The sequence below is a fragment of the Trichechus manatus genome, unplaced genomic scaffold (genome assembly GCF_000243295.1).
Source record: "Trichechus manatus latirostris isolate Lorelei unplaced genomic scaffold, TriManLat1.0 scaffold00035, whole genome shotgun sequence".
Taxonomy (NCBI): Eukaryota; Metazoa; Chordata; class Mammalia; order Sirenia; family Trichechidae; genus Trichechus; species Trichechus manatus.
The window spans coordinates 19,799,178-19,813,931 of record NW_004443971.1 but is presented as its reverse complement, the minus strand read 5'-3'; the positions used below and the strand labels follow the sequence as shown (position 1 = coordinate 19,813,931).

Genomic DNA, 14,754 nt, shown 5'->3' with positions numbered 1-14,754 from the left:
GCCTGGTTTTGGTATCAGCGTTATGCTGGCTTCATAGAATGAATTTGGAAGTGTTGCTTCCTCTTCTATGCTCTGAAATAGCTTGAGTAGAACTGGTAGAAGCTCTTCGGTAAATGTTTTGTAGAATTCTCCAGTGAAGCCATCTGGGCCAAAGCTTTTTTGGGAGTATTCTTTTAATAGTTAGAATGTAAAGAAGAATACAGACTAAGCATACATTAACCATAGCCAGAAATTACATATAAAGGGTAATTAGAAGGCTTTATGGAACTCTAGACATGAGTGTAGAGTTGATGCCAGAATAAACAGAAAATGGTACGTAACAGTTGAGTCAACATTGACATTAATTTTGCAAGCAACCTACTTGATATATTTTTAATTTAATTCTCCCTAGAATTTCATTGATAGAAGTGAAAGGTAGGGCATCTCCTCTCTCCTTTCCTGATTTATTGAAAAATAAACAATACATTTATAATTATTCAAAGTTTAGTTATATAAGCTTGGAGTCCCTGGGGGGTGCAAATGGTTAACAGCTCAACAGTTAACCATAAGGTTGGAAGTCTGGACCCATTCAGAGACATCTTGGAAGAAAGACCTGGCAATCTACTTCCAAAAAGTCAGCCATTGAAAACCTTATGGAGCACAGTTCTACTCTGACACACATGAAGTCTCCATGAGCCAGAATCGACTCAACAGCAACTGGTTTTTACTTACATAAGTGTACTGATCATCTATCAGCCTCTCCCCACTCCTTTTTTTTTTTTTTTAAAGAAAAGGATAATCCTGTGGTTGGGGAGGAAACATGGAGGCTGGGGTAGACTGGTAGTAGCTTCTGGCTGAAAGATGTTCCAGTGCTTAAGGGACTTTTAATGTCTTTGATTAAATATATTTTGTAGGCAAGAAAAATGAAAATATAAAAGGAAGCTTAGAATTATTTTTTTAGCTCAGAAATCTATATATGGCATGTGTTTTCCCACTTCCAGAAAACTGATAGGACATCTTTGCTATCCTTTGGTTGTTATTTGGCTTAAATCCTGTTTTTTTTTTCCAAACAAATTCCTCCACATTCTTGTCATCAACCAACACTCATGAAAGGCTTCTGACCAGAGGAAGAGGGTGGAGTGGACCGTTTAGGAGTAGGGAAGGTCTACTACTTATTAGCTGAGTGAATTTGGGTGAGTTACTTCTTAGACCATAAGTTCCTCATCTGCAAAAGAGGGATAAAAGTGCTCTACTTGTAGTGCTGTTGTTGAGAGTAAAATTATAAAAATAGAGTCTGGCACATATTGCTTTTGTTGTTGTGTGCTGTTGAGTTGATTCCAACTCATAGCGACCCTACATGACAGAGTAGAACTTCCCCATAGGGTTTCCTAGGCTGTAATCTTCATGGGAGGAGATTGTGAGGTCTTTGGATCGCCATGGAGTCACTGATGGGTTCAAACTACTTATCTTTTGGTTAGCAGCTGATGGCTTAATTGTTGCACCGTCAGGCTTCCTTTGACAAATATTATGCACTCAAAAAAGGGCAACTATTATTAATACCAAGTTCTACACCAGAAGGCGTGAATTAGGTATGAGATGGTTTCTGCTCTCTAGGGGGTTTGTAATGGAATCACATAGTGAAGAAAACTGCCTAAAAAGACAAATCAGTAAGTGTTCCATTCATTCCTGGATTTAATCATTCAAGTCATGTGGATTCAGGCTCTTACTATATATGTATATATATTAGGGAATCATAAAGACATGGTCTTTTCCACAGCTACCACAGCCTCTGGAAACCCTGGTGGCATAGTAGTTAAGAGCTACAGCTGCTAACCAAGAGGTCAGCAGTTCGAATCACCAGACACTCCTTGGAAACTCTATGGGGCAGTTCTACTCTGTCCTATACGGTCACTATGAGTTGGGATCGACTCAACAGCAATGGGTTTGGGTTGGTTTTTTGGACCACAGCCTCCACCAGACTGAGTCTAGCACAACTAGATGTTGCCCGGCTACCACCACTGACTACTCTGACAGGGAACACAATAGAGGGTCCTGGACAGAGCTAGAGAAAAATGTAGAACAAAATGCTAACTCACAAAAAAAGACCAGACTTAGTGGCCTGAAAGAGACTGGAGAAACCCCGAGAGTACGGCCCTTGGGCACACTTTTAAATTAGTACTGAAGTCACTCCTGAGGTTCACCCTTCATCCAAAGATTAGAGAGGCCCATAAAACAAAACAAGACTAAAGGGGCACACCAGCCCAGGGGCAAGGACAAGAAGGCAGGAGGGGACAGGAAAGCTGGTAATGGGGAACCCGAGGTGGAGAAGAGGAGAGTATTGACATGTTGTGGGGCTGGCAACGAATGTCACAGAACAATATGTACATTAGTGTTTAATGAGAAACTAATTTGTTCTTTACATCTGCATCTAAAGTACAATAAAAAAAAATTCTAAAAAGAAAATACATGGATTTTTCTTCTTCTAAGGAGCTGAAATTCTAGTAGGGAGACAATGTACAAAAATGTTTATAGTGCAGTGTTTGGTATAAGAAGAAACTATAATAAATTCTGTAAAAGGGAATAAGGGGAGAAGAAGTACAGGAGTGGCTTAACAAAGGAGGCACAATTTTGAAGCCTAGGGATGACTAGGCATATACCAGAAATGTACTCACTGTTTGTCTGTTCTTTGTACCCTGTTCTCACTGTTATATACAAAGGGATTTAATCTTCCAAACTACTATATATATCTAAGAAAAAGAGACCACTCTTGGATCATAAAACCATTGCCACTGAAGGCAATAGTGAGAATCCACTGCTATAATCACCTAGGGTACTCATTTCAAAAGTAATTAATTACAAGAAGCGTTAGTCACTTTAAATGTCAATCTTAAAAGTTTTCTCATTACCCAAATATGATTGAATTAGTAAAAATGAAACAAAATAAAAAAACGTAATGTAAGAGCCCTGGGGACTTATAGAAACTCTTGTTTCTTTATACAGAGTTTTATGGAAAAACTTGTTAAAACTATTGAATATAACCTTGACTGAAGGAGTCTATTTATAGACATGGTTAAAAGTAAATAAAAAATAAACAGCAAATAAAATCCCCACAGGGCCCCTGGAGTGGGGACAGGACTGGCAAGACCATAAATCAGAACCTTCCTAATGTTCACAATATGAATGAGATAATGCATGAGCCAGAAAAGCACAAAAGTATTTACTGAGGTCCTAAATTGTTTTGTAACCTACCCTATGTAGTATGAGTCTTGAGACTTAGAATGAGAAGAAAATTAAAAATAGTCAAAGAAACTTTCTTCAGTGAGTCCATTGTAGCACAATAAATACCAGTTTATTTTAAAAAATATTATTTAGTGAACATTTTCTTATTTTTCAGTATGAAATAAAAATATTTAAACATAGACATTCAGGTTTAAAAAACTTGAGGGTTCTTCAGGGGTTTGCTATAAAGGATTGTGGGGTCTGAATCTGACATGTGATTTTAGTTTCCTCCTTCAACTATAAGTTTCTTCTTCAGATGACTGAGAAAGACCCCAGGGGTGATATGTGACAAATTTATTATACTATTGAGCAACAGAATTTATGTTGTCGTTATAATTTGATATATGAACTCATTCATATTTTTATTAAAATTGCAAAAAGAAGGGGAGGCTGGGAAGATGGCAGCATCAGCAGGTCTAAGATCCTGACTCTCCTGCACAAACACCAAGAAAAGCAACTAGAAATCCCTACTCTCAACTTTGTAAGAACTCTGAAAGGTATGCAGTAGATTGCAGCAACTAATTACAAGGTAAAACAAAAAAGGGTGACTTTTAAAAGCTAGGAGAACATTTTTTTTCTATGCCTTCTCCCCTGCTTGCCCAGTGCAGCAACCATGGCAGAGGCTGCAGTGGAGGCAAACCACGGTTTGCGTTCTCACAGGGGATTGCTGCTGTCTGGCTCTGTAGTGAACAGCGGAGACTTTACTGGCAGACCATTCAATGATTCTGTTCTGGTCTGTCTGGGAGCTAACTGAAAGACTGAAGCCTTGGTCTGGCCTGAATTGGAGTTCACACAGGGTGGGGAAGGGAGCTGTGAAGAAAGACGGAAGGCTGTGATCTCCTGAGATGTTCTTACAGAAATTAGTATTTCCAAAAGCGCTGTGTATATGGGGGAATTGAAAAAGTCACACGCATGCCCAGAGCAAACGTATGTTTCGGTTTAAAAAAAAAAAATCACAAAGCATACAAAAAAAAAAATAATAATAAAACTGGAAATGATGGCCCATTCAAAAGGACAAGATGAAGGGAGTAAAGTTATCTCTATGGAAAGGCAGATAACTGACAGAATAGAAGACTTTAAAACAACTGTAGAAAACTCAAAGAGTTAAAGGAAAACAGTCAAAGAACTAAAGGAAATCAGGAAAACAATGCATGAACAAAATTAGACTATCAATAGAGATAGATACAATTAAGAGAAAACAACAGAATTACTGGAGCTGAAAAATACATGAAGCTGAAATGAAAAAAAATAAATGGAGGAACTAAACAGCAGTTTTGAGCAGGCAGAAGAAAGAATCAGCACACTAGAGGATAAAAACCAAAAAACCAAACCCGTTGCTGTCAAGTCAATTCCAACTTCTGAAAGCAGCAAGAAAGAAGTGAATTGTCACATACAAGACATCCTCAAGATTAAATGCCAGTTTCTCCTCTCAAACCTTGGAGGCCACAAAGAAAATATCTAAAAAATACACATAAAAGGAAAGGAGAAAGAAATCAAATGGTTCACAGGAAGAAATCAACCAAACAAAAACGAAGGCAGCTTTGGAAGAATGGAGAAACAAAAAAGGTATAAGACACACAAAAAACAAATAGCAAATGTAATGGATTAAATTCTCCAATCAAAAGGCAGAGAGTGGCAGAATGGATTAAAAAAAAAAAAAAGATCTACCTACATTCTGTGTACAAGAGTCACATCTTAGACCGAAAGACCCATAGGTCGAAAGTGAAAGGATTGAAAAAATATTCCATGCAAATAGTAATCAAAAGAGAGATGGAGTAACTATTTGATATGTACCTAATATCACAGCCCCAAAATATATGAAGCAAGCATTAACATAATTGAAAGCAAAAATAGAGAGTTCTACATTAATAGTTGGAAAATTCAATACACCACTTTCAATAATGAAGAAACCATCAGGAAAGGTCAATAAGGAAACAAAGGTTTTGAACAACACCATAAACCAACCAGACCTAACAGCTATATTTAGAATACTTCACCCAACAACAGCATAATAGACATTCTTTTCCAGTACACATGGAACATTATTTAGGATAGGCCATATGCTAGGTCACAAAACAATTCTCAGTTAATTTAAAAAGATTGATATCTGCAAAGTATCTTCTCTGACCACAATGGAAGGAAACTAGAAATTAATAACAGAAGGAAAACTGGAAAATTCACAAATATGTGGAAATTAAATAACACAGTATTAACCAACCAATGGGTTAAGGAAGAAATAAGAGAGAAATCAGAAAATATTTAGAGTCAAATGAAAATGAAAACACAACATACCCAAAATATGGGATGAAGCAAAAACAGTGCTCAGAGGAAAATTTATAGCAGTGAACACCTATATTAAAAAAGAAGAAGGATCATAAGGGCTTAATATCCAGAATATATAAAAAATTCCAACAACTTAACAAAAAAATACGCAAAGGACTTGAATAGACATTTGACTAAAGAAGGTATACAAATGGCCAACGAGCATATGAAAAGATGCCGAACGTATTTATCCATTAAACCAAAAACAAAACAAAACAAAAAAACCCAAACCCATTGCCGTTGATTCCGACTCATAACAACCCTATAGGACAGAGTAGAACTGCCCCACAGGATTTCCAAGGAGCAGCTAGTAGATTCGAACATGCCCACCTTTTGGTTAGCAGCTATAGCTCTTAACCACTGCACCAGCAGGGCTCCATTTAGCCATTAGGGAGATGCAGATCAAAACCACACTGAGATACCATTTCACTCCTCTAAGCCCTGGTGGCGCGATGGTTAAGTGTTCGGCTGCCAACTGAAAGGTCGGAGGTTGGAACCCAACAGCAGCTCTGAGGAAGAAAAGACCTGACGATCTGCTCCCATAAAGATTACAGCCTAGGAAACCACACGAGACAGTTCTACTTTGTCATACAGGGTTGCTATGAGTCAGAATTGACTCAACAGCACACAACAACAACAACAACAAGATGGCTAAAAAACAAAAATGGAAAACATCAAATGTTGGCAAGGATATGAGAAATTGGAACCCTCATCTATTTCTGGTGAGAATGCAAAATGATACAGCTGCTATGGAAAACAGTTTGGTGGTTCCTCAAAACGCTAAACATAGAGCTACCATATGACTCAGCAATCCCACTCCTTGAGAACTCTGTACTGAGTAAAGTAAGTCGATCACAAAAGGACAAATATTTTATGATCTCACTTACATGAAATAACAAAAGTAGGCTAATGTATAGAGACCATATTTATTAGTGGTTACCAGAGGTGAGGAGGAGGAAGAAATGGGGAGGCATTGCTTAAGGGGTACTGATTTTGTGTTAAAGGTGATGAAAAAATTTGGAAAGATATTGGTGATGGTTGCATAACATGGTGAACATAATTAATGCCACTAAATTATAAACGTAAAAATGGTTGAAATGGCAAATGTTTTGTTATATATATATTCTACCACAATAAAAAAAATTATAAAATGAGCAATCACAGTATATTCTCATTATTTGATTATTAGTTATCAGTTTTCTGGATTATTTGCTCAACTAGTATTAGAATCTAAATTGTTGTTATTTTCAGTCATGGATTTAGCACCATTTGATTCTTCTTTAGTCATTGATTAATGGTCTACTACTTACTACTTACAGTGGTTAAGAGCTCAGCTGCTAACCAAAGGTTGGCAGTTCAAATCCACCAGCTAATCCTTGGAAACCCTATGAGGCAGCTCTACTCTGCCCTATCCGGTTGCCGTGAGCCGGAATCGACTCGATGGCAATAGGTTTGGTTTGTTTTTGTTTTGTTACTACTTCCAGTGGTTAAGAGCTTGGCTGCTAACCAAAAGATTGGCAGTTCAAATCTACCAGCTGCTTCTTGGAAATCCTATGGAGCAGTTCTACCCTGACCTATAGGGTTGCTATGAGTCAGAATTGACTCCATAACAGGTTTGGTTTTTGGTTTTGGCTTACATATTGCTTAAGTGCCAGAGCGGTCAACAGAATAAACACAGCCCCTGCTTTCTTGGCACTTACAGCATGTTGTGGGAGGCAATAGTACATACATACAAATGCATAATTAAAAATTAGTATAAGAGCAATCAAAAAAATTGTTAGGTGGTATGAGAGAAAACAAGGGTGCCTTCTTTAGATCTGTTCATTAGGGAAAGTCATTCTGAGAAACTAATACAAGATAAAGTCTGAAAACTGAGTAAGAGCCAAGCAAAGGCTTAGAGGAGAGTATCCTAGGAAAGCAAACATCGTAATGAAGTCCTTGGGGGTATAAAGATCATGTAGGTCCTAGAGAAGTAAAGATGAGAATAGGGTAAAATAAGAATGTTGAGATGGACAGGGGTCTAGATCATACAGGGAATTGTAGGTCATGTTGAGAATTTTGAATTTTATCCTATGTGAAAATGGAAGTCATTGAGTTGTTTTAAAATACAGAAATGTCATCATTTGATTTACACATTTTACAATTCTGTATTATCCAGTTTATTTAAAATCATATTTCTCAGCTGAGTTAGCGACATTATAAAGGCCCTTAGTTGAGTAGTCAACTATAAGCTCCCTAGTATTGCAAGTCAAATTGTGCTCCTTTAACAACTTCATGCATATCCCTCATCATCTCACAAAACAGGTCATATTGCCCTGATTCTAGTCATCAGTGTCCTTAAGTTTACATTGCGGGAAGCATTATACATAATATATAAATAACTCATAAATCAGTGAGAAAAACAATCTTAATAGAAAATCAGTGAATCATAAATTCGCAGAAGGGAAATATAAATGGCCCCTAAAATTCAAGGAATGTCAAACTCAGGGAAAATGTAAAAAAAAAAAAAAAAAGAGAGAGATATCATTTGCTATCCAACCAACTGCAAAACTTTTAAATTTGGTGATAACAAATGCTGGCAGGGTTTGGGGCCACATGAACATTCATCCATTGCTGTTCAGTATATAAATGGTACAACTACCTTAGAAGTGTGTGTCAATATCTATTAAAATTAAAAATATACATAACCTGTAACCCAAAAATTCCACTTCAAGGCATAGACCCTAGGATTATACTCAGACAGGTACACAAGGAGGCAGATGTAAGGATATTTATTGCAACATTGCTTGTGATGGCAAAAATTTGTATAAAACCAGCAAAGGAATGGTTAAGTTATAGTACATGCATATTACAGGATATTTGGCAGGAGTTAAAAATTACGAGTTAGATCTATATTACTAACATGGATAGATTCTTCAAGTAAGTTAAAAAGCAAGTTACTGAAGGATACATATAGTATAATACCATTATGTTATAAACACACACACACATACACACACAAAAAACTATATGTATTTTTTACAGATGCACTTATACATATGTAAAAGCAAAGAAACAGTTCTGGAAGGGAACTTTCTTTAATATTTTAATTTGTATAGAGTAATAAATCATTTATGTTTTATCGCTTTTATTCTTGGCCCCAATAAAATGTTCCAGCTAAATCCATACAAATACAAAATAATTTACTATTTTGTCTCAGTTAGGAAATAACCATTTATCTTTATTTTGAGGTTTGAGAAGAGAATTTAGGGTTGACTACGCTGATACTGCTGACTTTTTATATATTCTCTTGAAAAAGATTTTTTTTCCCCTTGATAAAATTAAAAAAATTGGAATACTTGCAAAATTGGAGTCTCAGAATGTTCAAATTAAATCAAGGTTATTCTGAAGTCCCCTTTTATTTCAAGCCTTATTAAATCAAATGTTTCTAAAAAACATTGGTCAATTTGATATGTGGTTCCATTACTACTACTATTTCTTTCCATGTGAGTTTCCTCCTTCCAGATACCCCTTTCTAGCTCCTCAGGGTGGGCATACCATCTTGTTAATTGGTTCCTGCCCAGTGGTCAGCCTCCTCTTAGGCATATGATCTACACAGTTCAGGAGCTTTGACTCAGTGGCTTCTCTGAACTTTCCGCCTGCAGGATACACGGGTGCTCAGTGTGAGACCGACATCAACGAGTGCCATAGCAACCCCTGCCAGTTTGACGGCCAATGTGTGGAGCTGTCCTCAGAGAAACAATATGGACACATTGCTGGACTGCCCTCTGCATTCAGCTACCATGAAGCCTCAGGTTATGTTTGTATCTGTCGGCCTGGATTCACAGGTGAGGCCAAGAGGAGGGAGAATGCCTTGACTTTCTAGCATTTTATGGCAGACGTAGGATTAAACCAAATGGTATGCGAGCAGTAAGGTCTATAGGGTGTAAACTCTGTTGCTATGGTGCAAAGGGTCCCCCTTGTGCGAACGAAAATACCTTGTATGACATACCATAATTCCTCAAATCATAAGGAAAATGTTAAAAATAGAGATAGAAGTATATGAAAGAAGACTATTTTTATACATTTTGCTAAGAATTGGCTCCTAACTCAAATTTTTTACCTTATAAACAGAAAACATGGGAGGTTTATGTTATTAGATTTGATAATAATGTTTAATTTTTATGTTACTTAAATTTGATTTTAAGAAAAGTCAACACACTTATTTGTATTTACACTGGGAACAACTACCTAGCCTTAAGTAATTTTCTGTAACTATTCTATAGCTAAAGTTGTTCCTCATATCAAACTTCAATTACTCCATATTTTTCTGCAGCATTTGTACTCTAAAACCCAGAGGAAATTTGCGTGTATGTTTTCCAATAACAGTTGTGTTAGTGTCTGCTTCTGTGTTCTGAAAACTTTCATAAGTTATGAGACAGTCCTCATATTTGCTAATAAAGAGCAACTTACCCACATTTACATAGATACCACTAGCAAAACTAATAATCTTCTAGGCTTCTCTCAACTTCTTTCTCAACAGATTAAATGATATCCAAGGAAAATATTTCAGTTGTTGCTTGTGGATTTCTGAGAAGAGTAAACGAAGAATAAGAGATAAGGGGGTGAGGGTGCTCTATTTACACTGGAGTCCCTGGGTGATATAAATGGTTAACGCACTTGGCTGCTAACAAAAAGGCTGGAGGTTCAAACCCACCTAGAGGTGCCTTGGAAGAAAGGCCTGGTGATCACTTCTGAAAAACAATCCTTGAAAACGCTATGGAGCTCAGTTCTACTCTGACACACATGGAGTCACCATGAGTCTGAACGGACTCAACAGGAACTGATTTTTGTTTGCTATTTACACTTAGGATTACCTTTCTTTTATTGTTTCAGTTTTGGAGTTTAATGATCATTGCTTCATGGCTGTGTTTGCTGTAAGTTTGCTGTAAAAGATACTGTTTATTTCCTTATATACTGTCCCCTGTATGAGAACACGTAGGAGAAAAGTCTCCCTGGTGGTAATATAAGTGGTATTTTTCTGAACAACGGCAAGCTTGCATGCTTTTTACCTTAATAAAAGGCATGCAAATAAATCTTGACAAATAATATAAAGCATGAAATAAACCTTATAATACATCACATTTCCCATCATGTAGACTGCTAGAAATCCTATAGGTAAATGTGGCATCTGCAAGTTTATAGGTCTTTCTGGAATATGCTTATAAATTTACCTCACCCCTGTGAATATTTAAATTTCCCGGTTCTGCGTTACCTTTGCCCTTTTCTCTTATTTATTTCTAATTTATTTGTTCTGGGTGTAGTCTATGAATTTTTGTCAGCTACTTTAAACCTTTTTTGGAATAAGGGAAGGGGATTATCTATACATATATATTTTTTAAATCCTGGACTTAGGTTAGAAAGAGGAGATGCTATTAAACTCAGAGACCCTTGCTAATATTGCCTCATAGGATAAAAGGCTATGGGTGACCAAAGGCTCTGCAGTTCCAAACAGGAGAGTGAAGTGGAATATACTGGAAACGTGTATTGGACTTGATTTCTGAAGATCTGCCAAGGATGACTATATGAGTTAAAGAGTCATAGCTGCCCGAAATCTCTATGATTTAATGAAATAGAAGTTTGAATTTCACTCATGTGGATTCCAAAATGGGTGATTGTCTTCCAAATGGCGATTCAGTGTTGCAGGACCCTCTCTCTCTCTCTCTCTCTGTTTTCATCTTCAAAGTGTGGCTTCCAAGTTTGTCACGCTCTTCGGCAGCGAGCTACTGGAGGAGGCAAGAAAATGGAGGATTCCACCAGGAAGGTGTTTATGGGTCAAGCCCTGGAGGTAGTCATTATCTCTTCTACCCACCCTCCACTGGTCATAGTTACAGTGCCACATTTAACTGCAGCAACAGCTGGGACATTTAGTCTTGTTGCATACCTAGAATAAAGAGAAAACAGGTTTCAGGAACAGCTATCCAGTTTGTCCCCATAGCTAGAAGTGGCGGATTGGGATACAAACCTCCATCCTCTGATTCTGTTGATCCTCCATCTGATGTTGTTGTTAGCTGCCATTGAGTAGGCCCGATTCACGGCAACAGCACGCACAACAGATCAAAAGTCTGCCCAGTCCTTGCTATCCCCATGATCAGTTGGGGATCAGACTGTTGTGATCTGTAGGGTTTTCAGTGGTTGATCTTTGGAAGTAGATCCCCAGACCTTTCTTCCAACTTCCATCTACTAGGTTCCCCTCCCCCTTTTTTTTAATTCTTGAATATGTTCTTCTTTTCTTTTTTAACTGAACTTTATATTTGGAGAGAATTGTACATTCACCTGCAGTTATAAGAAAAAATACAGGGAGATCCGTGTATACTTTACCCAGTTTCCTCAATGGTAATATATTACAAAATTATAATACAATACCACAGTCAAGGTATGTATTGAGATTTTTAGAGTCCACATACAAAACAGCTCCTTCACCACAAGAATCTCACCTCCCTTTCGCCCCATACCTCATCCATCTCTAACCTTTGGCAAGCACTAATCAATTATCCATTTCTTTTTTTTCCCCCATTTCAAGAATGTTATAAAAATGGAATCATAAGTATGTAACCTTGTTGTTGTTATTGTTAGGTGTCATCGAGTCAATTCTGACACATAGTGACCCGTGCACAACAGAATGAAACACTGTCCAGTCCTGCGCCATCCTCAAAATTATACTTGAGCCCATTGTTGTAGCCACCATGTCAATCCATCTCATTGAGGCTCTTGCTCTTTTTCACTGACCCTCTACTTTACCAAGCATGATGTCCTTCTCCAGGGACTGATCCCTCCTGATAACATGTCCAAAGAATGTGTGACGAACTCTCGCCATCTTTGCTTCTGTGGAGCGTTCTGGTTGTACTTCTTCCAAGACAGATTTGTTCGTTCTTTTGGCAGTTCAAGGTATATTCAATATTTTCGCCAACACCGTACTTTAGAGGCGTTAATTCTTCTTTGTTCTTCGTTATTCATTGTCCAGTTTTCACATGCCCATGAGGTGATTGAAAACACTATGGCTGGGTCAGGCGCACCTTAGTCTTCAAAGTAACATTTTTGCTTTTTAACACTTTAAAAAGGCCTCTTGCAGCAGATTTTCCCAGTGCAATGTGTCATTTGATTTGTTGACTGCTGCTTCCATGGGTACTGATTGTAGATCCAAGAAAAATGAAGTCCTTGACAACTTCAATATTTTCTCCATTTATCATGGTGCTGCTTATTGGCCTAATTGTGAGGACTTTTGTTTTCTTTATGTTGAGGTGTAATCCATACTGAAGACTGTAGTCTTTGATCTTCACCAGTAAGTGAAGTGCATCAAGTCCTCTTCACTTTCACCAAGCAAGGTTGTGTCATCTGCATAACCCAAGTTGTTAATGAGTCTTCCTCCAATCCTGATGCCCATTCTTCTTCATATAATCCAGTTTCTTGGATTATTTGCTCAGTATACAGATAGAATAGATAAGGTGAAAGGAAACAACCCTCATGCACACCTCTCCTGATTTTAACCACAAAGTATCCGCTTGTTCTGTTCAAACGATCCATGTACAGGTTAAGTGTCCTGGAATTACCATTCTTCTCAATGTTATTCATAACTTTTTGTGATCCACTTTTTTGCATAGTCAATAAAACACAGGTAGAAATCTTTCTTGTATTCTCTGCTATCAGCCAGGATTCACCTGACATCAGCAATGATATCCCTTATTCCACATCCTCTTCTGAATCTGGCTTGAATTTGTGGCAGTTCCCTGTCAATGTACTGCTGCAACTGCTTTTGAATGATCTTTAGCAAAATTTTACTTTTATTATTAATATTGTTTGATAATTTCCACCTTTCTTTGGAATAGACATAAATATGGATCTCTTCCAGTCACTTCGTCAGGTAGCTGTCTTCCAGATTTATTGGCATAGATGAGTGAGCACTTCCAGTGTTGCATCTGTTTGTTGAAACATCTGGATTGGTATTCTGTCGATTCCTGGAACCTTGTTTTTCGCCAATGCCTTCACTGCATCTTGAAGTTCTTTCTTCAGTACCATCGGTTCTTGATCATATGCTACTTCCTGAAATATAATTGAATGTCAACCAATTCTTTTTGGTATAATGACTCTGTGTATTCCTTCCATCTTCTTTTCATGCTTCCTGCCTCATTCAGTATTTTGCCCATAGAATCCTTCACTGTTGCAACTCAAGGCTTGAACCTTTTCTTCAGTTTTTTCAGCTTGAGAAATGCCAAGCATGTTCTTCCCTTTTAGTTTTCTAACTCCAGGTCTTTATACATGTCGTTATAATACATTATGTCTTTTTGAGCCACCCTTTGAAATCTTCTGTTCAGCTCTTTTACTTCATCATTTCTTCCATTCGCTTTAACTACTCGATGGTCAAGAGCAAGTTTCAGAGTCTCTTCTGACATTCATTTGAGTCTTTTCTTTTTTTCCTGTCTTTTTAATGACCTCTTGCTTTCTTTATGTATGATGTCCTTGATGTCATTCCACAACTTGTCTGGTCTTCGTTCATTAGAGTTTGATGCATCAAATCTATTATTAAGATGGTCTCTGAATTCAGGTGGGACACACTCAAGGTCATACTTTGGCTCTCGTGGAATTGTTCTAATTTTCTTTAGCTTCAACTTGAACTTGCATATGAGCAGTTGACAGTCTGTTCCGAAGTTGGCCCCGGCCTTGTTTTTACTAATAATATTGAACTTTTCCATTGTCTTTTTCCGCAGATGTAGTCAGTTTGATTCCTGTGTATTCCATCCAGCGAGGTCCACCTGTATAGTCACCGTTTATGTTGTTGAAAAAAAGGTATGTGCAATGAAGATGTCTTTGGTCTTGCAAAATTCTATCATGCAATCTCCAGCATCATTCCTATCACCAAGGCCATATTTCCCAACCATCGATACTTCGTTTCCAACTTTCACATTTCAATCACCCGTAATTATCAATGCATCCTGATTGCATGTTTGATCAATTTCAGACTGCAGAAGTTGATAAAAATCTTCAATTTATTCATCTTTGGCCTTAGTGTTTGGTGCGTACATTCGAATAATAGTTGTATTAACTGGTCTTCCTTGTGTTGTTGTTAGGTGCCATTGAATCAGCTCTGACTCATAGCGACTCTATGTACAACAGAAGGAAACACTGCCAAGTCCTGCG

At 37.5% G+C, this 14,754-nt stretch overlaps 1 protein-coding gene across 1 annotated transcript in view; it reads left to right on the top strand.

Annotated features, from left to right (window-relative positions):
* The window catches only part of CRB1 (crumbs cell polarity complex component 1), a 176,721-nt gene that overhangs the window by 22,676 nt on the left and 139,291 nt on the right, over positions 1 to 14,754 (top strand). The window contains exon 5 of the mRNA XM_004375361.1: positions 9,225 to 9,407. Coding sequence (XP_004375418.1) covers positions 9,225 to 9,407 — 183 coding nt within the window. The remainder of the gene's footprint in view (positions 1 to 9,224; positions 9,408 to 14,754) is intronic.